Source organism: Kogia breviceps, chromosome 5 (genome assembly GCF_026419965.1).
Source record: "Kogia breviceps isolate mKogBre1 chromosome 5, mKogBre1 haplotype 1, whole genome shotgun sequence".
Taxonomy (NCBI): domain Eukaryota; kingdom Metazoa; phylum Chordata; class Mammalia; order Artiodactyla; family Physeteridae; genus Kogia; species Kogia breviceps.
Window position 1 is genome coordinate 94679290 of NC_081314.1, and position 24758 is coordinate 94704047.

Below are 24758 nucleotides of genomic sequence, written 5' to 3' on the forward strand. Positions count from 1 at the left end.
GATTTTTGCATCTATATTCATCAGTGATATTGGTCTGTAATTTTCTTTTTTTGTAGTATCTTTGGTTTTGGTATCAGAGTGATGGTGGCCTCATAGAATGAGTTTGGGAGTGTTCCTTCCTCTGCAATTTTTTGGAAGAGTTTGAGAAGGATGGGTTTTAGCTCTTCACTAAATGTTTAATAGAATTCACCTGTGAAGCCATCTGGTCCTGGACTTTACTTTGTTGGAAGATTTTTAATCAGAGTTTCAATTTCGTTACTTGTGATTGGTCTGTTCATATTTTCTATTTCTTCCTGGTTCAGTCTTGGAAGGTTATACCTTTTTAAGAATTTGTCCTTTTCTTCCATGTTATCCATTTTATTGGCATAGAGTTGCTTGTAGTAGTCTCTTAGGATGCTTTGTATTTCTGCTGTGTCTGTTGTAACTCCTCCTTTTTCATTTCTAATTTTATTGATTTGAGTCCTCTCCCTCTTTTTCTTGATGAGTCTGGCTAATGGTTTATCAATTTTGTTTATCTTCTCAAAGAACCAGCTTTTAGTTTTATTGGTCTTTGCTGTTGTTTTCTTTGTTTCTACTTCATTTATTTCTGCTCTGATCTTTATGATTTCTTTCCTTCTGCTAAATTTGGGTTTTGTTTGTTCTTCTTTCTCTAGTTCATTTAGGTGTAACGTTAGATTGTTTATTTGAGATTTTTCTTGTTTCTTGAGGTAGGCTTGTATAGCTATAAACTTCCCTCTTAGAACTGCTTTTGCTACATCCTATAGGTTTTGGATCATCGTGTTTTCATTGTCATTTTCTGTAGGTATATTTTGATTTCCTCTTTGATTTCTTCAGTGATCTCTTGGTTATTTAGTAACGTATTGTTTAACCTCCATGTGTTTGTGTTTTTTACATTTTTTTCCCTGTAATTCATTTCTAATCTCATAGTGTTGTGGTCAGAAAAGATGCTTGATATAATATCAGTTTTCTTAAATTTACTGAGGCTTGATTTGGGACCGAAGATGTGATCTGTCCTGGAGAATGTTCCATGCGCACTTGAGAAGAAAATGTAATCTGCTGTTTTTGGATGGAATGTCCTATAAGTATCAATTAAATCTCTCTGGTCTGTTGTGTCATTTAAAGCTTGTGTTTCCTTATTAATTTTCTGTTTGGATGATCTGTCCATTGGTATAAGTGAGGTGTTAAAGCCCCCCACTATTATTGTGTTACTGTCAATTTCCTCTGTTATGGCTGTTAGCAGTTGCCTTATGTATTGAGGTGCTCCTATGTTGGGTGCATGTATATTTATAATTGTTATATCTTCTTCTTGGATTGATCCCTTGATCATTATGTAGTGTCCTTCCTTGTCTCTTGTAACATTCTTTATTTTAAAGTTTATTTTATCTGATATGAGTATTGTTACTCCAGCTTTCTTTTGATTTCCACTTGCATGGAATATCTTTTTCCATCCCCTCACTTTCAGTCTGTATGTGTCCCTAGGTCTGAAGTGGGTCTCTTGTAGACAGCATATATATGGGGCTTGTTTTTGTATCCATTTAGAAAGCCTGTGTCTTTTGGTTGGCACATTTAATCCATTCACGTTTAAGGTAATTATTGATATGTATGTTCCTATTACCATTTTCTTAATTGATTTGGGTTTCTTTTTGTAGGTCCTTTTCTTCTCTTGTGTTTCCCACTTAGAGAAGTTCCTTTAGTGTTTGTGTAGAGCTGCTTTGGTGGTGCTGAATTCTCTTAGCTTTTGCTTGTCTGTAAAGCTTTTGATTTCTCCAACGAATCTGAATGAGATCCTTGCTGGGTAGAGTAATCTTGGTTATATGTTCTTCCCTTTCATCACCTTAAGTATATCATGCCACTCCCTTCTGGCTTGTAGAGTTTCTGCTGAGAAATCAGCTGTTAACTTTATGGGAGTTACCTTGAATGTTATTTGTCATTTTTCCCTTGCTGCTTTCAATAATTTTTCTTTGTCTTTAATTTTTTCCAATTTGATTGCTGTGTGTCTCAGCATGTTTCTCCTTGGGGTTTTCCTGTATGGGACTCTCTGCATTTCCTGGACTTGAGTGGCTATTTCCTTTCCTATGTTAGGGAAGTTTTCGACTATAATCTCTTCAAATATTTTCTCGGGTCCTTTCTCTCTCTCTTCTCCTTCTGGGACCCCTATAATGTGAATGTTGTTGCATTTAATGTTTTCCCAGAGGTCTCTTAGGCTGTCTTCATTTCTTTTCATTCTTTTCTCTTTGTTTTGTTCCATAGCACTGAATTCCACCATTCTGTCTTCCAGGTCACTTATCCGTTCTTCTGCCTCAGTTATTCTGCTATTGATTCCTTCTAGTGTGTTTTTCATTTCAGTTATTGTATTGTTCATCTCTGTTTGTTTGTTGTTTAATTCTTCTAGGTCTTTGTTAAACATTTCTTGCATCTTCTCGATCTTTGACTCCATTCTTTTTCTGAGGTCCTGTATCATCTTCACTATCATTATTCTGAATTCTTTTTGTGGAAGGTTGCCTATCTGCATTTCACTTAGTTCTTTTTCTGGGGTTTTATCTTGTTCCTTCATCTGGTACATAGATATCCCTGTGCCTTATCATCTTGTCTATCTTTCTGTGAATGTGGTTTTTGTTCCACAGGCTGCAGGATTGTAGTTCTTCTTCTGTATAAACATTCTTAATGTTGTACTGTATTAACAATGCTGTCTTTTGAACCTTTTAAAAAATTAATTATAGATACACAGCAAATTATAGAATTGTAGAGAGGTTCCATATACCCTTTATCCCAGTTTTTCCAGTGCTTATGTCTTCCATAATTGTATACTTATAGTACAATATCAAAAGCAGGAAATTGAAATTGGTAAAATGTGTGTCTTGTTTTTATCACATGTGGATTTGTATGACCACCACCACTGTCAGGGTAGGAGCTCCCATTACCACAAAAATCTCCCTGTGCTATCCCTTTATAGTCACACTCCACACACACTAACACCCCTAACCCCAGGTAACTGCTCATCTGTTCTCCGTCTCTATAACATTGTCATTTGAGGGATGTTATCGAAATGGAATCATACAGTAGGTGGCACTTTATGATTGGCTTTACTGACTCAACATAATGCCCTTCAGATCCATTAAGTATATCAATTATGTGTTTCTTTTTATTGCTGATGAGCAATACTGTTATTTTTCTAGGTAATATTGTTTTTCATATTTTATAGTTTTAATTTTATTTGTTTTGGTTTGTTTTATTATTGTTGTTGCTTTTTACAAGAATGTGTTTCCTGGATATTGTTTAGGATGGCAAAAGCTATAAAATTCTAAAGTTCTGAAAACTAAGAACTATAATTGGCTGCTGACATCTGAACTGTCCATGACTCTGTCCTCATTATCCCAACTGTGTTGAATTATTTACCCTACTCTGCTTTCAGGTCGTGGGAGATATCACTTCCTGGGTTTGACAGACACCTCCACGGGAAGCACCCATGAAGCTTCTTGGAGGAGGTGGTTATTGCCTTAGTTTTAAGCCATCAACTTCTTGTAGGTTGAATTGAGCATGTTCAAAAAAGGATGCCCCTCCAAGATCTCAGAATGTAGCCTGCATTTCAAGGCAGGATTGGCCCTCGTATTTGAAGTCCCTTTGCTGTGAATGCTGAACATCTGCTGTCCTAACTCTTCACTATTTAGTGCCTTGTGGCAGGCATTGGAATTAGAGAGGTGTACAAAACCAATTTTTTTTTTTTTACATTGAGGTTACATTCCTGAGGGAAATATAGATAGCAAACACTTAAATAAAACATAAATAAACATACAATGTGATGTGCCATAAAATAATTGTGCAAGGCCAGGGGATAGACAGTAATGGTGTGTTGGGGAAGGGGAGGCTATTTCAGATACAGAGAGCAAGGAACATCTGAGCCATGTTTTCATACTGGTTGAGGTCAAGAGTGAGCCTTGTGTATATCTGGGGCTGAATCTGCTGAACAAAGAAAGCAGCAAGGGCAAAGGGCCTGTGACAGGAGGGAGCTTGATGTATACCTGGAAGGGCAAGGCCTAGAACTCAGGAAATGAGGTAAGAAGAGGCAGAGCCAGGTCAAGGATTTCAGAGTCTAATTCCTTGTGCCCTCACACAAATATCCAGGCAGTGTAAGTCTCTAAAGAAATCTAAGATTTCTTTACGTGGCAATCTACAGATTTCACAATTAAGTCTCACCTTTAATACAACACATGATATATATGTGTGAATGTATGTGTGTGTATATATATAAACACACACACATATATGGCCATTGTTTACCACTGTGGAGTGGTATTTGGGCCCCTACTCCCAAATATTCCTCTCAGTTAAAAGCACATGAATAGTATACATAATTGGAGGTAAATTAGTGATGTCAATCCAACTCAAATACCTTAAGTCAGGACTTTAATGCTCTTCTATTTAATGGAGACTCCACACCCGCCTCTCAACTCTAATAATATTTGTGCCTTACTTGGGGCACAATACATTTTCTCCCATAAAGATACAATATTTGCATACTTGTATTATCTCATTCTGTAGACTAGAAGCTTCTTGAGGGCAAAAACTGACTCTTACATATCTCTGCATCACCTATAATAAAATTCAGTGCCTCTAATTTAGGAAGTCGTTGGTGAATGCCTATTAAACAGAATTCAGTATACTTAGGGGGGTTTGTTTGTTTGTTTAAAGAATTTTATAGAAAAAGGAGAAATGTATGAGATCAATGAGTGCTTAAAGGGGATGACGTGGCAGTGTTGGGGAAGGACCTGCATGTATTAGTGAGTGTAATGGAGGAGGGTGAAGGGGGACAGGGTGGACCCAGAAAACAAACGAGGCTACCTTACAATTTTCCTGGCAACCCAGCATATTAGAATACAGAAATCTTCTTATTGCTGAAACATTGAAATGTTTATCAAAACATTTGCCCTCTCAAAATGTTGATACAGGCAATTAATGTCATTTTGAAATTGAAGCATATGGCCACTCCATTACTTCTTTCTATTCTGTGAGTGTCTCAGGCGTAACACGAGCTCTTGGAAAATAACCAGGTCTCTTGAATTAGCAAAGGTCACTTGCGTTAGTATATAACCGTACTCTTTACATCAGATTAGGGAACCCAAGGAGAGTGGCAGACTAGGAATTCCTCTTACTGTAGCTTCTGTGCTTTTCAGATGCTACAGACTTGAGTTATAAATCACACATTTAAAGCCCCAAGTGGCTGGATACTCTGTCGTCATCTATGAGTTACTGGTGCTGTGGCGAGTGGTCACAGGCACCTATCCCCTTTCTGCCTTGAAGAATATGGTAGCCCTGGTAGAACAAATTCAAGCATTCTAGGTTTCTTCTTTATTCCAAAGCAAGGGCTTCTGAGCTGACCTTGGTGTGCCTCTTTATATTTTATAGTTACTGGACTATTGTGCATTTTTCCTTCTTTCTCTTCCTCTTCCATCAGATTGTTAGTTCCTTAAGGGATCAACATATCTTAAATGTAGAACACCCGTAGTACATACGTACAGAGTTGACACTTGGTACATATGTGTAGAATTGGAATATGATATTCTGCTATTAGGGAGGAAAGTAATATTTTAAAAATATACTAAAACTGTTTTTAAAACATTCCCAGATCCATAATGTTTACATGGTCCAATATGAAAAAAAACTAAAGAAAACCATGCAATCCATTAACTATGATGCAAACAGAAGAGGAGTGGTTAATGAAGTATCCCTGAGACAATGTGAACAAAAAAGAAAAATCACTGAAGACAAACTGAATAATCTTCGTGTGAAACTGACAGTATTATTGCAGAAACTTCAGCTGGTAAGAAATGAAATTTTATTTGAGTAATAGGAACACATATTGTGTAGAGAGCGCTGGGCTGGCTTCCTCTCCTAATGTCATCATCCACTTATGACTTTGGACAAGTCAACTTAACCGGGCCCTAACTCTCTCTTAATGGATATTGAAATCACAAATAAATGAACTTTGAAAGTATAAATTAGAACACTGTTTTAAAGGCCTATTATTTTTTCCCTTTAAAAAATCAGAAGCTTTGCTTGTGCTGTTGGTATAGTTTGATCATGCTGTCTCCTCAGTAGCATATTTCCAATAGGAATTTTTTTCTGTTTTTTTCAGACAACAAAATATTTTAATTTTTATCCTAATACAGAGGTTAAAAAACCAGACTCTTCTAATCTAGAGAGATTGGAAAATATCATGTAACTATGAATTACTGTTCTTCTTGTTTGTTTATATATTTGAATGCATAAAGAATTGGGCTTCTATGATAGATTGAGCCAGTGAGGAAAGACCCATCTTCTACTACAGCATATACAAATGCTGGGGAGAAAACATCAAAAATTAAAGTATATATATCCAATGTTGAAAAGTCTTTCTGTAGATGCTAGAAATAAACTGAGAAATCAATAGTGAGCCCAGGAACTATGACTGTGTTTCTCAGCTTTCCTTGGGGTATAAGCAAAGGTTGTTGAGTGGGACTCCTAGAAAAGCTCCCTAAGAGGGGTTCAGAGAGCTCTCTGAGGGCCCACAAGGGCAGGTCTGTGTCTGGAGCAACTTGGCATCATACACTCAGCACCCAGCACTTTGTGTTGCTTCCCCAGCACTGGTGATGGACACCTGGGCGCTCTTTGGGCTGCCTCAAGACTAGCCTTTGGCTGCCTCAAGACTAGCCTTTGGCTCAGTTTATTGTCATGGTAAACTGGAAGCTCCTTAGATATCATCTAGCCTGCTTTAAAAAAGTATATGGAAATAGGGTCTGATGGGGAGAAAATTGTCTCAGGACCCACACAAAACTCAGACATAGGCCCTGACAGGAGATGGGTCCTTCCTGGGCCATGCAGGGAGAGAGGGCAGGAGCTGTCTCCCAGAGAGACCTGCCTGGAGGCCTGGAGGATGGCCTTGCCCATGAAGGGGGTCACAGAGAGACAGGCGAGGAAACTTGCTGAGCATCAGTATTGAACATGATGAGCATGGACTTTGAAGCCAACTGTCTGGTTTTCAGTCAGTGTGAGAGTTCATTGCTCTTTCAAAAACTATACATCTTTGGATTTTCTGGGATTTCTCTTATATAAAATACAAAATAAAAACACAGAAAGTATTTTTGATTAAGTATATAGCCAAAAGAGACAATCCCTCTCTTCTTGGGTGGTCTAGGCAACAGTTAAAATGTTTCATTATTAAAATAAAACCGTTTTCACGTAATGGTAATTATATTTGTCCTTCTGTCAACAGTACTACCTAAACCAGTTTGTAAGAATGGGATTTGAGTGGAGCTCCTTTGAGTTCTTGTGGCCGCAGAGGGTAGCGAATGTTTTTGCGTGTAAAAGGTCTGGTGGAGCCTCACACATGGTAGGATTTCAGTGATTGTTGTTTCACTAACAAGAACAACTAGAGAGACCAAAGAAGTTCTTTATCATAGTAATGGAATACCACTGTTGTCTATCAAGAAAGTTCATAAAAATTATTTGGTTCTCACAATAGCAAATCTGTTCGGCTAGGAAAAACAAAATGAAAGAATAGTAGTTTACTTTTCCTTCTGTGTCAAACCCCTGGGTTCCCTCACAGTAGCCAGAGTAATTATACTAATTTAATTTGTTTTATTCACAAACTTTAGTAAAGAGGTGAAAGGCTTTAGCCCACAGAACGTGAAATGTTTTATCCAGTATCATTGGAGAGGTACTCAAAAGGCTCCTGCCCAGATATGTTTACTCTCATCCCCCACTTGAACTTTACATTTTCAGTGCCTTTAATTGCCTGAGCAACTACCATGGAGTAGAGTAGACACATGAGATGCAGTGGACCTGGAACAGACGGTTGGGACAGCACATGAAGAACCTGGGGACAGGATCAACCTGGAGTCCTAGCAGGAAGTCTAGTCTGCTGGGTAGAGAGCAGGATTAGACCAGACTGAACAGGCTGAGAGCTGTCGGTGTCAGAAAGGGTCAGACAGGGCATTCCTCAGGGTCAGTGAATATTTGGAAATCCTAGTGAATATCAGTATCATGGAAACCCACACAGGGTCCAAGCTGCAGAGCTGGGACTCAGTACAATTCAGACTTGTTAGAAGACTGAGCAAATCTAGGGCAAAGGGAGCAAAGCAAAAACACATTTAACGGAACCAGATGAGGGATGGAGAAACTATGATAGTGCCAGACACTTATTGGAAACAATAATAACATTGAGACTATTTCTGAAAGGTCCTTCCTAAAAATTCTCCTATCCATCAGCGCAGTTGGAGAACGAGTTGATCCCATGGTTGGGCCTGAGGGAGTGGGACTTAGGTCAGTAAAGCGGGAGCATTTGTCCAGCTGTTCATGGATCAAGAAGCTCAAGGAAGGAGAGCTTGAGATTACCCCAAAAGAGAACTGAGGGAAAGGGAAAAGGGGACAGATCAGGGCAGCAAGCCAAAGGTTGTGGGAAAAGATGCTGCAGAGGAAAAAGGAGAAACAGAGAAGTCGGAATTTGCCTATCTGTCTGTTTTGCCTCTAAGTCTAAAAATTCATGAATTTTAAGATGGAAGATGAGAACCTATAACAGAAAAATGAGATGAGGGCAGGGGCTTTAGGAATATGACAAGTAATTAAATAGAAGGGGAAAAAAACCCCCAAAAACACAGCTGAACTAATTTCCACTAAAGAAGAAGAAGAAGAAAAAAAGATTCAAGTTCCTAACCACTTGTGAGCATAAAATGAGATTAAATGCAAAAACATTTCAAAAGGTTAAGAGCATTATTCAAATGCAAACTGGGTTTTGTTGCTACATGAATCATAGGGAAGACTGGTCCAAGGCCACCCAGATTACAGGAATAAACCCTGTAGCTTCTTCCCCTCCTATGATTGTTGCTTCTATTTTCCAGGGTGGTCCAGCAGGAGACCTAGAGCAGATTGACAGTTATTTAGAAGCTCTGCTTAAAGAAGATAATCTCCTTTTTCAGAAGACTTTTAAATAAAGTGACTGCAGGTACAGGACATAGTCTGCTTTCAGAAAAAAAGGAAAGTACTTCTCAAAATTAAAAGAAAAGACATTCCATTTTTTTAAATGCTAAGAAAAAAGATTCTTTTAAAAAAATCTCTGCACTTGTTATTGTAAAGTTCATCTTTTTTAACAGAAAGAAAATTTTATGTTTTAGAAATGGAGACTGGTTTACAATTTGTATGTTTCCCAGTTCTATTCCCTAACTCTTCCTGTTCTTTCAGAAACCATTTCTAGAGTTCTGTAATTCCCGTGAGCTGCTAAGAAACATGGAAATGTCATTTAGGCTTAAATTTTGTTTTCACTAAAAAGATTGTAAAAACTGGAAAACAATGGTTTTTAAGAGCAAAAGAACTACAGAATCACCTCCTTTTGAAACTTGAGTTGAAAAAGGAAGACATTAAACCCCTTCTCCACTACAGCCAGTACTCAGTAAAGCAGATAATATACATCCCAAAAGAACTTTGAGATATATTTTATATGATAATTTTATTATTGAGTTGTAGTAAAAGAACCAATCTTCTAAGCATAGTATGAATACATATTACATATATGTAAGAATTGTGTTTTACATTTTCCTTGACAACTGTTTGTTTTATTTGTTTAGAAATGTCTGCAACTTTGGACAAAAGCAATAAAACATTTAATAAATGCGTAATTGTATAATTTTAATTTTATGTACACGCACATAGTACAAAATTCAGAACATGTGAAATGGAATACAGTACAGTGAAAAGTCTTCATCCCGTTCTTGTCTTTAGTTATTTCATTACTCTTCTCAAGAGGCATGGTTTTACTAGTTACTTATGAATTCATCCAAAATCAGTCAATGTATATAAAAACCATATAAGTCATTATGTGGATATAAATATGGATGTAATAGCATCCAAAATATGCTTTTGGTTTTTTCCACTTAATATATCTTCAGGATCATTCCATATCAGGATCAGTATATGTAGTGCTGTCTCATTATCTTTAACTGCTCTTTATTATTCCATTCTATATATATACCAAAATTTATTTTAGGTAAATATCCATCTTATGATGGAAATTTACATTTTTCTTTTTTTCTCTTTTATAAGGCTTTTGCTTTTCTTTCTTTTTTAAAAATTTATTTTATTAAGGTATAGTTGATTTACAGTGTTTTGTTAGTTTCTGGTGTGCAGCAAAGTAATTCAGCTATACATATATATAATAGTTGTATTTGCTAATCCCAAACTCCCGATTCATCCCTCCCTCTCCCCTGCTCCCTCTTGGCAACCATAAGTCTGTCCTCTATGTCTGTGAGTCTGTTTCTGTTTCATAGGTAAGTTCATTTGTGTCATATTTTAGATTCCATGTATAAGTGATATTATATGGTACTTCTCTTTCTCTTTCTCACTTACTTTGCTTAGTATGATCATCTCTGAGTCGATCCGTGTTGCTGCAAATGGCATTATTTCACTTTTTTATGGCTGAATAATATTCCCTTGTGTATATATGTACCACATCTTCTTTATCCATTCATCTGTTGATGGACACTTAGGTTGTTTCCATGTCTTGGCTATTGTAAATAATGCTGCTATGAACATTGGGGTGCATGTATCTTTTTGAATTAGAGTTTTGTCTGGGTATATGTCCAGGAGTGGGATTGTTGGATCATATGGCAATTCTATTTTTAGTTTTTTGAGGAATCTCCATTCTGTTTTTCATAGTGGCTGTACCAATTTACATTCCCACCAACAATAGGAGGGTTCCCTTTTCTCCACACCCTCTCTAGCATTTGTTATTTGTAGACTTTTTAATGACGGCTGTTCTGACTGGTAGTGAGTGTAGTTTTGATTTGCATTTCTCTAATGAGTAGTGATGTTGAGCATCTTTTCATGTGCCTATTGGCCATCTGTATTTCTTCTTTGGAGAAATGTCTATTTAGGTCTTCTGCCCATTTTTTGATTGGATTGTTTGGTTTTTTGTTATTGAGTTGTATGAGCTGTTTATATATTTTGGAAATTAAGTCCTCATTGGTCACATCATTTGCAAATAATTTCTCCCAGTCCGTAGGTTTTCTTTTCATTTTGTTTATGATTTCCTTTGCTGTGCAAAAGCTTATAAGTATGATTAGGCCCCATTTGTTTATTTTTGCTTTATTTCTGTTGCCTTGGGAGACTGACCTAAGAAAACATTGGTATGATTTATGTCAGAGAATGTTTTGCCTATGTTCTCTTCTAGGAGTTTTGTTGTACCATGTCTTATATTTAAGTTTTTAAGCCATTTTGAATCTATTTTTGTGTAAGATGTTGAGGGTATGTTCTAACTGCATTGATTGACATGAAGCTCTCCAGCTTTCCCAACACCACTTGCTGAAGAGACTGTCTTTTCTCCATTGTATATTCTTGCCTCTTTTGTCAAAGGTTAATTGACTGTAGGTGTTTGGGTTTATTTCTGGGCTCTCTATTCTGTTCTTTTGATCCATATGTCTGTTCTTGTGCCAATACCATGCTGTTGTGATTACTGTAGCTTTGTAGTATTGTCTGAAGTCTGGGAGGGTTATGTCTCCTGCTTTGTTCTTTTTCCTCAGGATTTCTTTGCCAGTTCTGGGTCTTTTATGGTTCCACATAAATTGTAGGATTATTCCAGTTCTGTGAAAAATGTGATGGGTAATTTGATAGGGATCACATTAAGTCTGTAGATTGCTTTGGGTAGTGTGGCCATTTTAACAATGTTAATTCTTCCAATCCAAGTGCATGGAATATCTTTCCATTTCTTTGAATCATCTTCAGTTTCCTTTATTAATGTTTTAGAGTTCTCAGCATGTAAGTCTTTCACCTCCTTGGTCAGGATTATTACTAAATAATTTTTTTGATGCAATTTTAAAAGGGATAGTTCTTTTACATTCCCTTTCTGATATTTCACTGTTAGTGTTCTTTTTTTTTTTTTTTCATGTTTACATGTTCTCATCCTTTTGGATTTACATGCACACAACAGTGAACATTCCTGTAAATATGTTCATTTCACACATATGCAATTATACTTGTTAAATAAACTTCAGAAGATGCATTGCTGGGTCAAAGGGTACATACAGATATTATTAATAGATACTGCCTAATAACACTTAATAAAAATTGTATTAATAAACACCCTCCAGCAATATATTAATGTCTGTTTCTCACACCTTCACCTACCCCATGAATTATCAAGCTTTCTTATGTCATTGATCAAATAGGTGAAAAGTGGTATATACTTGTAGTTTTAATGTACGTTTCTTATGAGTAAGACTGAGCACCTTTTCACGTTTAAAATTCATTTGAATTTTCAAATTTGGCCTTTGTTCATTTTTCAACTTGGTTATATTTTCCTACTAATTTATAGGAACTATTTTCATATTAGGGAAATTATCTTTTTTATATGATGTGTGTCACAAGTGTTTTCTCATAATTTTTCATTTTTTAATGTTTTTATTATGTTTTGAGCCATGTGAGATTTTCAAAACTGTTTGCTTTAATTTCCTTTCATTTATGGCTTCAGGGTTTTTTAGTCATATTTAGAGAGTACTTTCCAATGCTAAAATTCTAAAGAAATTTTACATTGTTTTCTCTAATGATTTTGATAATCATATTGCTAAATCTTTGATTCATCTAGAATTTATTTTGCTGTAAGGAGTAAGCTAGAGATCTGACTTTGTTGTGTGTGTGTGTTTCCACAATAATGTCCCAGAATTATCAGTTGAATAATCAATCTTTTCCCCAATGATCTGCAATACCACCTTATTGCATGTTAAATTCCTATTTGTATTTGCACTGAGTTCTAAAACACAAAAAAATCTCTATTTTTTTCCATTGATTGTCTCATCTTTTCTCTTGTTGGATCCATGTTGTTCTGGTAGGGCTAGCTAATAATTTTATTTTTTGAAAATTTCCTCTGTATCTTTGCGTGTGTAATTCTTATTCAAACTTAGAATTAGGTTTCAATTCACTTCCTACCCCTCAAATTTTATTTGTACTTTGTTGGGTTTGTGGTTAGGGAGAATTACATATATATGTATATATATATAAGTCTTTCTACCCAAGACCAAAATATACCTTTCTATATGTTCAGGTCTTCATTAGTGACCTATATTAGTATTTAAAATTTTTCTTCAAATATATCTAGTATATTATAGTTATATTTTTTGTAATTAATTAGATTTATTCTATAGTCTATTAAAAATGAATATTTCTTCCCATTATCTTATGACTAGTTAATGTTTTATATTGCAAGATTTATGATTTTGAGATATAAATATTGTATCCAGTGTAAGAATTCTCATTATTTCAAGTAATCATTATGTATTTTTTTAAAGCATAATTTATATGATCAAACAGTTTCTGGATCTCAGGTCCTTGCATTGTTGATCTATACAAAGTTTTCCTTCCACAAGGGATTTTCTTGGCCCCTTAAAAACTTTCATTATCTTCCTCTGCCAACATCATTATCCATTCCTCCTTTAATCTAAAAATTGGTGATTAATGAATGTTAATGGCAATAAGAAGTCAATGCCTCTGAGCATTCTTCTGGCAGACATTTAGAAAGAGTCTGAAGGGGGACCTTCTCAGAGAATGGTTTTTGAAGATTTTTACAGGATATTCCTCATATTTCCTAACTGAATATTCCCAAGGGCTGAGTCCTCATTACCTCATCTTCTCTGTTTTTACTCTGCATAAGAAATCTCATCTACTCTAATGGTTTCAAGTAATACTTCCAAATGAATAAGTTCTAAATTTCTATGACCTGATTGAACACTTCATTTAAATCTAGTTATGAAATATAAATTTTCTATTGAAAGTCTATATTGGTATGTTTGACAGAAAATTAATCATAACCTCTCTGCTTCCTGTCAAGGCAGTTCATTTAGGCCCCAGTGGCTCCAATTCTTGGAGGATCTGGGGTTTTAAACAGGTAATCAGTTAGGACTAAGGAATGGGGACTAAAGCAGTAACTAGACTTATGAACTGAGTCAACATGGGAGTCAGGGGGGAAAAATGGAATAAGTTTAGGGGAGGAGAGCCATGTTGGGACCAGATGACTCCAGGAGGAAATAATATAATTCTGTTGCTCCTAAGTATGGTTGGTAGCAAGATGGCTTGGGGACCACACGGGGCAATTCATTTCCATTATTAGACCATGGATACAGTTCTTAGGCCCATGGGATCAGCTCTGAAGTCCATTGGCAATTTGGGCTTGGCTGAGACCAGTTAAGCTCAGGAACTAGAGTGGGATAAAACCAGCAGGCAGAGGGTATGGCTAGATGCAGGTTTGAGAGACAAAAGACAAGAACAGAAAGCAGGGGTGGGGCAGGTGGGTGTGGGCAGTGGCAGGTAGAATGCTGGAAGACACAGCTCCATATCTTCCTTTACCTGCAGTCCACACTTTACAGCCTACTACATCTACAACTCTTCTAACTACTTATTATCTGGTTATCTCTGCCTATTTCCCTCTCGTACATAGAATTCCTTTAACAGTACTCAGAATGTTTAATTTTTCCATGGCTTAAAAAAATGTTCTTCATCTAAATTTATCTTCATAATATTCAGATGTGAGAAGGCAGACATTCTTTTTTTGTGTGTGTGTGGTATGTGGGCCTCTCACTTATGTGGCCTCTGCCGTTGCAGAGCACAGGCTCCGAATGCGCAGGCTCAGCGGCCATGACTCACGGGCCCAGCCGCTCTGCAGCATGTGGGATCTTCCCGGACCGGGGCACAAACCCGTGTCCCCTGCATTGGCAGGCGGACTCTCAACCACTGCGCCACCAGGGAAGCCCTGGCATATACTCTTGATACTATTTTACAGATGGGAAACTGAGACTTAACTGAAGTAACAGTTCAATGTAGTTAATAAGTGGTAAACAAAGCCTAGAACCCAGACATTCTGATTGCAACTCTAAGTTCCTTCCATTAAACCCCACTGTACCACTCAATAATGTAGGCATAACTTATGGCTAAAAATATGGCAAGGGTTACCCTCTAAAATACTGTCTCTGTCCTTTACAGAAAACTCTATCTCTGAATGGCAGTAAGCAACAATCCCATCAGCTAGTAAGTGACCTTGGTCTTAAAATTGTACAGGTAAATTAATCTCACTGGCTTTCTATTCTTATTTAGCCTATAGCCGTAAGAGGTTTAGAGTAGTTTCTAAGTGCATATATTAACCTCAAGTTTTAGTGAAGAGTGAGGGACTAAATCCAGAAAGACCTTACATGAAAACAGCGGGAGAAAACCTGTAGACTGTGAATCAGGATGAGGAATAGCGAATCTGTAGCTGGTGGTGAGACAGCACCTCCTGCTAGAGACCTGTGTGTGGTACAGAAAACATAAAATGTAATATCCATCCGGTCTGCAAACACTGTGTGAGTTTAAGACATGCTTGCGTCTGCAGGTCTGAATCAAAAAGCCAGTCAGGGCTTCCCTGGTGGCGCAGTGGTTGAGGGTCGGCCTGCCGATGCAGGGGACACAGGTTCGTGCCCCAGTCCGGGAGGATCCCACTTGCCGCAGAGCGGCTAGGCCCGTGAGCCATGGCCGCTGAGCCTGCGCGTCTGGAGCCTGTGCTCCGCAGCCAGAGAGGCCACAACAGTGAGAGGCCCGCGTACCACAAAAAAAAAAAAAAAAAAAAGCCAGTCAACATGTTGATCAAATCTGTAATGCCGTTGACAAGAACAAAGTAAGAACTTTTACTTATCATTTGCCTATGATTCTCCATTTCCCTCTTTTTTCAATATAAAATAGTCTAAGGTAAAACGTGTGTGTTCCACTGAATGGGGAGGTCTTCAGAGAACCCACAGCTTGTAGGTTGAGTCATTAAACACATTTAGCACTGCCGGCATGAAAATAATTGGGAACTAGCCTCTCTGCCCTTGGAAATGTTCTGCATTTAGGGAGTTATTTTAAAACCAAATTAAATCTTGGCATGGAATTCTGATGCTATCCTATAAACATATCTAATAAGTGCAGGTTGATTTACAAAGACTGTTTTCAAAGTATTTAATGCATTGGTGACATTTTATAGAAAAGCAAATTATAGGAATCTGCTTTTAAAAGTGTGATTGCATCTAGAATGGTAGATAAATCAATACAAATTAGCCAACATGTTGTTCATACTCAAATCAAAAGAATGCTTCATAATCCTTTTCTTTTTTTCACATCTGACAAATTTATTTTGGGGAAAAACAAAATAATTTACAGTTTTAAATTCAGATAAATATTAGTTTCTAAAGATTGTTACTCAACTGTTGTCTTGAATTTACTCATTCCTGAGCTGCAACACATTTAATTTCATGTCTTAAAAAAATATAAAAATGAGAAAAGAAAATATGGAATAGAAAAAAATAAGACAAAAAAGTAACAATCTGAAATACTAGGCTAAGTTCTTCCTGTCTGCTTTTCCTTGTACATTTCAGTTGTTTTACCTGTAGATCTGTATATTTCAAAATGTGCTGATGCCATCTAGAATAAAAGGGAAGGGGAAATATTACTGGTAGAAAAATAGATGACTTTAGAAGGCTGTGCATGATAATAGAAGATAAAGAAGGGATAATTAATTCAGTACAGTTAAAACAACTGGCTGTCCATTAGGATGTATGGAATCTAATACAGCCTTTTGAGCCCTTAAGCCAAAAAAACCAGATGACTTAAGAGGAGGTAACATCCAGGAACTGGGGAAAATTAAACCTATGCAAAATTAACAGCTATTTTAATCCTTGTAGCAATGTCAGGAACATTTCTTTTAGGACATTATTGTCCTTTGTTCTTTGTTTTCAAGTATGAATTAAGGACTGCCTGCTTATCATGACTGTTTCCCTCGTCATAAATTTTTACTTAGTGTAGTTGCAAGCAAACCTGGCTCTGCCCCCGAGAAGCTTACAAATCAGTAGAAAAATGAGGCAGATTCTGCTTTTGTTTTAACTCTGAAAAAGGTTTTGAATATGCTATAGACTGAATATTTATGTTCCCCTCTCAAATCATATGTTGAAATCCAAACCCCAATATGATGGTATTTGGAGGTGGGGGGTCTTGGGGGGGTGATTAGGTCATGAGGGCAGAGCATTCATGAATGGGATCAGTGCCCTTATAAGGAGGCCTCAGAGAGCTCCCTTGCCCCTTCCTCCATGTGAGGACACGGTGAGAAGATGGTTGTCCATGGGAAATGCGTTGTCTATGGGCCCAGCAAATGGGCCCTCACCAGACACTGAATCTGCCTATGCCTTTGATCTTGGACTTCCCAGACTAAGAAATGTGAGAAATAAATGTGTTTAAGCCTTCCGGTCTATGGTATTTTTGTTGTAGCAGCCTGGAGTAAACAGGACGACCCTGTGTGCACACTGGCATGTTGTCTCTCTTTGTCTCTGCCTGTGTACGTATCTCTCAGCTCTCTCTCCCTCTCTGTCATTCTCTATGTCTCACTCGTGTGGCAGCTGCTGACGCACTGTGCCTGCTGTGAGCATCCCAATTTCACAATGGAAGTCTGTTGCTCTAGACAGCAGCTTCTCAGGCTCTGATGGTGGTATTCCTGAGACTGTAGAAGATGAACTATCAAGTTCTTTAGTTATTCTCCAAAGATGTTGATGTCATGTCCCAGGCCAGCAATTTTGTTGTTAGCCCACTGTTTGTGGAAGCACTGTGGGTGTCAGTGGTTCATATGCAAGAACAGGAACGTGCTGTCGAGGAAGCTGGCACAGACAGCGTCCAAGTGTCTGGGGCCTGTGTGCCATTGGAGTGAGAATCCTCTGAGTGACAGTCATGGGATGGCCAAACCCATCTTAGGAGCTCAACTGAAATGACTTGGAAGTTCTTCTCTTTATGATTTATCATAGAGATTTCATGTTTGCTTAGGGAGCAACTAAACCTAGGCAGGCAGTGATGACTAATGCCATGAAAGGTGTGGAGATCTCAACATAAAATCACGTCATAAAATGAGAAGAGTAAGGATTGTTCATTATCAAGTGATAGCGAGAAATGATATGTAATTATGCACAGGAAAACAAAAAAGCCACATGTTTAATTAGATCAATAAAACTATCAGCTGTCCAGAAACCTGGAGGATTTACTCTAAGAAGTGCCTCTGCAGTTTTACCATTCTGGATGGACATCATTCTAAAACACTTTCCTGCTTCCTCAAAGTGCTGGTAAAACATTTTCTTGATATTAGAGTCATTATTATGAACATTGGTTATTTCATTTATGAAATACCAAGAAGCACCTATGCCTATTGAAGTTGCTGGAGCTAAGTTCCCTGATGTCAAAAACCCTGAAAGTATGCACTTTTGTTGTATTTGCTCTTACTGTTTTTCTGTCCCTTTCCCTGCTGTCAAACACACTTTACCCAGCTTTCTGATTGTTATAATACTAAAAAGCTTCCAATCTCTTTCTACTCTGCCATTTCTAAGTGGCTTCGGCTTGTACTCAAGTTAACCAAGGCTATTAGAATAGTGCTTAAAGTAAATAGATTCCAAAATTTAGAGTATAAAGTTTATAACTATTCTTTTGGCTAATCACACACATTTGCAGCCTGCTCTTTGGAACTCAGTAAAAACAGTTAAGGCTTTCTGAGCACTTGTGATGTGCCTACCCTGTTCTAGGCACTGTACATAGGCTAACACACTCAACATAATGATGATAATAAAACCTGCTTTACAATAGTGGCCATGATGTTAGCACCCCAGACCTCCAGGGAAGGTAATTGACCAGGGCCCCAGGTGCATCGCTTTGAAATCCATCACTGCTGTTGAGCCGAGTCTGTGCCCAGGTTTAGAATAGGACCAGTGACTGAGTGCAGCAGAAATAATAAGGTCAGCCCATTCCTAAGACAAGGGGACTCTTCTGTCAGCTGGCTTTGGCTCAAGGATTCCCTGGTGGCTTTGTTGAACCGTAAGTTTCAGGAGTGTCAAGGATGCTTCCACCCAACCTTCTCTTGCTCTCTTCACCTGGGTCAGTTTAGCATCCTGGTCTGGCAGCTCGTTCAACCTTCCCTGACTTCCTTCTTGTTTCCTTCCATACAGCGTTTTTCCAAATAAAATCCTTAAATTGGGATTGATAGTTCTAATACCTGTGAATGAGAGTCATGGAAAAACAGCCCAGAGAAAATGTAAGACGACATAACAAACCAGAAAAGTCAGACACTATCAGACACATGTTTCACAAGGGCCTGGCACAATCAAAAATAGAGATCAACCTCTCAGCATATGCTGAGAAATTTTGTAATTTTCATAAAAGGGGGGGAAATGGAAATCAAATTAACATTGAGCTCCTTAACACCTACACCGGAGACTAGAAGTAAATGGAGAAAAGCTTCCAAAATTTTGAGGGGGAAGGTATGAGGCCAAATCAAATGTGGGGGAAAAAAAACAACAAACATTCAAGGACTAAAAAGTTTTACTTCACATTTTACTTCACATTTATTTTTTATTAGGAAGCTACTGGAGCAGGTGCTCCAGCAAAATGAGGGACTAGATCAACAAAGAGGGAGAAAATGAATCCAACATAGGAAAACAGATGTGGGCAGTCCAGGGTCATGGAGGAGGGCAGTGCAGATCAACAGCTATGCAGAAAGCCCAAAGTGCTGTTCCCGATTGAAAGGAAGAAGGGAGACTCAGGGAGGAAAACCTGAATAAATGGCATTGATGGATTATCTACTATGTTTAAGGATTTCAAAAACAGTATTAATTCATTAACTGATATTTAACCAATCTGATGTGGTACATTGGAAAAAGGTTACAAGGCTAATAAGCACAAAGAAAACTATTGAATAGATTTAGAATGAAGCAATTACATTCTTTTATTATGAAAATTTTACAGCTATTCTAAGTAGAATAATCTAGTAATCTTGCATAGACCCATCATCCATCTTCAACAGTTACCAAATTTTATCACTTTGTTTCATCTGTCCTCCTGTATTTTTCCCAGGGTTTTTTTAAAAGAAAAAAATTACTCAAATATTGTGGGATTTCACCTGCAAATACTTCATTATTCACCTATTACCAATAAGGACACTTTTCAGCCATAACTACTATGCCATTATCATACATGGCAAAGACAACAATAATTCCTAATGTCACCTAATACCTGGTCTATGGGCAAATTTTCCTGATTGCCTCAAGCATACTTTCTAATTGTTCCTTGATTTGAGTTTGGATCCAAACAAGGTCCACACATGAAAACAGGGGGTTATGACTTTTAAGTCTGATTTTTCTATAATAGTAGTTTCCTACCTCCCTGCTCCATTTATGCTATTGGATTAGTAGGAAAAGTGAGTCATTGGTCCTGTAGAATATCCTACATTCTAGATTTAGTTGGTTGCTTTCTTGTGTCATCTAATTTGCTTTCTATTCTTCATATGACCCATAAACTGGTATTTAGCTGTTGAAGCTTAAATAGATTCAGATTCATTTGTTTGGTAAGAATACTTCATAAGCACATAATTACTGGTTGCCTCACTTTTTGTGGATTGTCCATTAACTTCAGGAGGTGTCAGCACGATGAGGCAATTATTAACTCCATGTAAAATAAGGAAGTCAATAATTTTGGTATACCAATGAGCTATGCAGAGAACAAAATTTTCCAGAGTTGCTCAAATCAAACTCCTGACTTTTAGATTAATCTACAGTTGTGAGAGTGTGCAGGAGGAGCAGTGGTATGCTGGGAAATGCATAACAACTAGTTTTCTGGGGGGAAATAGCCCTGGTAACATTTGCTGGTTTCTATGGCATAAGTACTCCCACCATGGCCAATTCCAAGCTAACAATCATTTAATACTTGACTTGCAAATTTTCTGAAAATTTAATAGTCTGCTCCTATCAGCAGGTAGAATAAGCTCCAACACACCACTGGGATGTGTATAGGGGTCATAGAGTTAAATACTTGTCACTTGCTATAACAGGAAGTAAATAAAGTCTAAAATTGATAAATCAAGACATAAGCAGAATAAGCATCTCAATTGCAAACATGTAAATAAAAGAAAAGATAGCCCCAAAGTTCAAAGTTTTAAATTATAAGACTTTTAGTTTAATTTTAGATATGTATGTGTATGATGTACATGATAAAAAAATTAAAACTGATTTTTAAAAATTTTATAACAAAAAAGAAATGGAAAAAATGATGGTAACATGAAAGATATTAGCAAATCTTTGTAGGTGAGGTCAGGGATGGAAATGGCTCTCCTCAAAAAAAAAGGTCTGTCTCTGTGCAAGGAACAACATAGATACCTTCATTTCTACAACTAGGAATTGTCCATTCCATTATGAAAATCCTACGGACTTGAAGCTGAGGGTCTAGCCTGGCCCAAACTTGGTAGTGAGTAACCTTGTCAAAACATGAAGTCTCCATTAAAAAGTACAACACGATGTTTTCTAGGTTCCACATATATGCGTTAATGTATGATATTTGTTTTTATCTTTCTGACTTTCTTAGCATGGATACCAAGAGGGGAAAGGGGGGGTTGGGATTGATTGGGAGATTCGGATTGACATATATACACTACTATGTATAAAATAGATAACTAATGAGAACCAACTGTACAGCACAGGGAACTCTACTCAATGCTCTGAGGTGACCTAAATGGGAAGGAAATCCAAAAAAGAGGGGATATATGTATACGTACAGCTGATTCACGTTGCTGTACAGCAGAAACTAACACAACATTGTAAAGCAACTATACTCCAATTAAAAAACAAAACAACTGAAAAAAAAAAAAGTACAGCACGATGAAAGCGTGTGGCTCTCGTGGTCAGTATTAAACCCACACAGGGTGAGACCATGGGACTTGAAGTTAAGTGGGCTCCAAGGACTGACCAGGGCCACCTCCTCCCCCCCCACATTTATGCCATTGATTTGCTAGGGAAAATGAGTCATCGCCTAATGACTCACTGCCAAAGGAGAAGCTGATGAAAGGCTGATGAGCATTCGAGCTGGGTCTGGGCCAGCACCAATATTCCAGAAAGAAGAAACACTGTGGAAGTGTAGATGTTGTTGCTGGATACTGGTTCCTAAAAGGCAGTGAAAGTGGACATGGACTGCACTGTTCTCACCTAAGTATCCACATGCTTCACCTAGAGATGGATGCAAAATGCCCAGTTCCCTGGAAACTACTTCCTATACCAGACATGACCCTGCACCCTGGGCTCTATGTATCCAGAGTGCATGACACTGAACTTACTTCTACTCTGCTGAAGTTCGGGCAAAGCCTGGAAATGAAGGAGTACCTAGCACTGCTGTTTATCCTGTACTCCTTGCATTCCAGCCACACTGCTTTCTTCACACTACACCTTCAGTTTGCCCTTCTTCGTGTCTCTTTTTTCCTTTTCAGTGCAAGTGGTACATGAATTCATCCTCATGAAACAGCAGTGCAGAAACTGAATGATAAAAATGAAGAATTAATCATCCCCTTTAAATCCCGCATGCTTCCGCAGACTACGCACCTAGCACAGTGGCATAAAATGGATATTGAACAAATATATACTGAGTCGTTACATAAAATAATAAGGGAAGTAACAACTCCAGTACTCTATCTTTTATACGTGGACTTCTTTCCATTCCTCTCTCTCTCCTTCACTCCCCCTTTTCCCCATATTTATACAAAGAAAGGCTACTGTGTCTTCCAAATTTTCACCTAGTGCCCAACTGGAGTAATTATCTCAAGGGAAATTTTTAAATGTATTTTTTATTTGTGTAGCTGGTAAGAATTTCAGCTCACACACTCAGGCATTTTAAAAATGTAACTTTTGTTTTTCATAATAAAATTAATTTATATTTTGAGCCCCCATTTTACCAAGGAGATTTCTCCCTCCACTTACCAGGGTTGCATATAAACCCCACGGATGCATCTAAAACTCAAGGTATTAACACAGGTCAGAGGAGCATCTGTCCACACTGGTATTCTCTGAGACAGAATCTCTCCTCATCTCCTGCTTCACTTAGAAGGCTGCTGTCTCCGCACAGCTAGGCCTCCTGAGTCAGATTCTCTCTCAGTTACTTTATACTCCTAGGCTTGGAAGCCTGTTAGGCTGGCTGAAGGTTGTCTGACTAGATACTCCTTACAGACTTTCCTCCCAAGCTATGTTAGGTTCGGGGGAACTTGGTGAGTTTCTACCCAGTAAATCACAAGTGCTTCTGCTCTTACATCTACCAGTCACACCTGGTGTGTCTCCCCCGCCCCCCCCCCCCCACCTCCAACTAGTCTTGACCCTCACAGAGCTGTGCCCCTAACCCACTGTCTTGTAATTCTCTTTTCCTTCCCTGTTCCACACTTCCCCAGCCTATGGAATTTTTATCTAGCTTGAGAGTAACCAGGAGAACATGGCTCTAATTATGTGTTCTTCCAAATCTTTTGTTTGTGGCATAAACTTTATGCTGTGAATCCCAAATGGCTTAAACTATTGAAACTCAAGAGCTAAGAATGAACTCTCGATTTCTGCTTTTCTGTTACAATGACGTATCTCTCAGGCAATGAAAGTCTTTACTGAATGTGGGAGGGCTGGATGATAGAAGGGATTACCAGGAGCAAAGTCACATCCTTAATACACAATATTATTACCCCACTGCATTTGCAAAAATTTATTGAGCTCCTGGGAGGCATGGTGGAAGGAACGTAGGCACAAAGTTGATATAGGAATTGATCCCTGTCCTCAAAGGAGTTTACAATCTAGTGAGATGACAAATGCATCCTCAAAAAAAAAGTTAGTAAATGAAGAGTCAAAGATTGAAAGAGGGAAAAGCATTGTACTGACTCTCTAGCTTCAAGGTTCCAGATGAGCCTTGGGTATTATAGGGCTGCTTTTAAAACCTGCCCAGTATTGTGAGTAATGGTCCAGCCTATTCCTAGACAGGCGAACTGGATGGAAGGGCCAAGGGAACTCTTCAATCCCATCCCAGCAGGGCAGGTAATAGCAGAAAAATCACACTTAAATTTTGAAGGGGTGTGGGGATGGGGGTGAGCAGGTAGGTAGAAGATATGATTTTCTGTGCCCCCAAAGAGTTTACAGTCTAGTGGATAAAAGTCATGTCGTGATTAAATGCCTTAAGAAGAAAATAAGGCAGTATAATATAACAAACTATAGCAGGGCTGTGCTATTCAAGGTACATCTACTGGGATCAGAAGATGCAATGAAAATTAAGTTGCTGAGTTAGGAAAGGCTTTCTGGAGAAGTTGAGGCATTCTGAGATCTTGAAAGAAGTGAAGAGACTGAATTATTACTAAGAAAAGCTAACAGTTGCTGAACACTGTCTTAAACACTTTACATTTATTATAGAATCCTCAACAATAATGTAAAAGTAGGTACTATTTTTATCATTCCCATTTTACAGATGAGGACACTGAGGCACAGAGAGGTTAAGTAACTTGCCTAAAACTACACAGCAGAATTGGAATGCTGGCAATCTGACTCCAGGGGCTTCACTCTAAATTGCTATGGTATTCCACCTTTAACAAAACAGTTGAGTATTTCAACAAAGAGTACAGCTCATTTATTTTTTTTCCCCATTATGTGTTGTGGGCCTCTCACTGTTGTGGACTCTCCCCTTGCGGAGCAGAGGCTCTGGACGCCCCGGCTCAGTGGCCATCGCTCACAGGCCCAGCCACTCCACGGCATGTGGGATCTTCCCAGGCCGGGGCAAGAACCCGTGTCCCCTGCATCGGCAGGTGGACTCTCAACCACTGCGCCACCAGGGAAGCCCCAGCTTGAATTAAATACAAGGTAGGAAACAGAAGGGTCAATGAGGACCTAACTAAGGCAGAGGGTTACTGCTAGAGCATAACTTGGAAGCACACA

The 24758-nt window shown here is 38.1% G+C and overlaps 2 protein-coding genes across 2 annotated transcripts in view; both read left to right on the plus strand.

The window, feature by feature from the left end:
- Positions 1 to 8966, plus strand: part of MORC1 (MORC family CW-type zinc finger 1) — a 191697-nt gene extending 182731 nt beyond the window's left edge. The window contains 2 exon segments of the mRNA XM_067035361.1: positions 5624 to 5818; positions 8874 to 8966. Coding sequence (XP_066891462.1) covers positions 5624 to 5818; positions 8874 to 8966 — 288 coding nt within the window.
- Positions 8967 to 15240: 6274 nt separating this feature from the next.
- Positions 15241 to 24758, plus strand: part of GUCA1C (guanylate cyclase activator 1C) — a 32305-nt gene continuing 22787 nt past the window's right edge. The window contains 2 exon segments of the mRNA XM_067033512.1: positions 15241 to 15287; positions 15289 to 15379. Coding sequence (XP_066889613.1) covers positions 15241 to 15287; positions 15289 to 15379 — 138 coding nt within the window.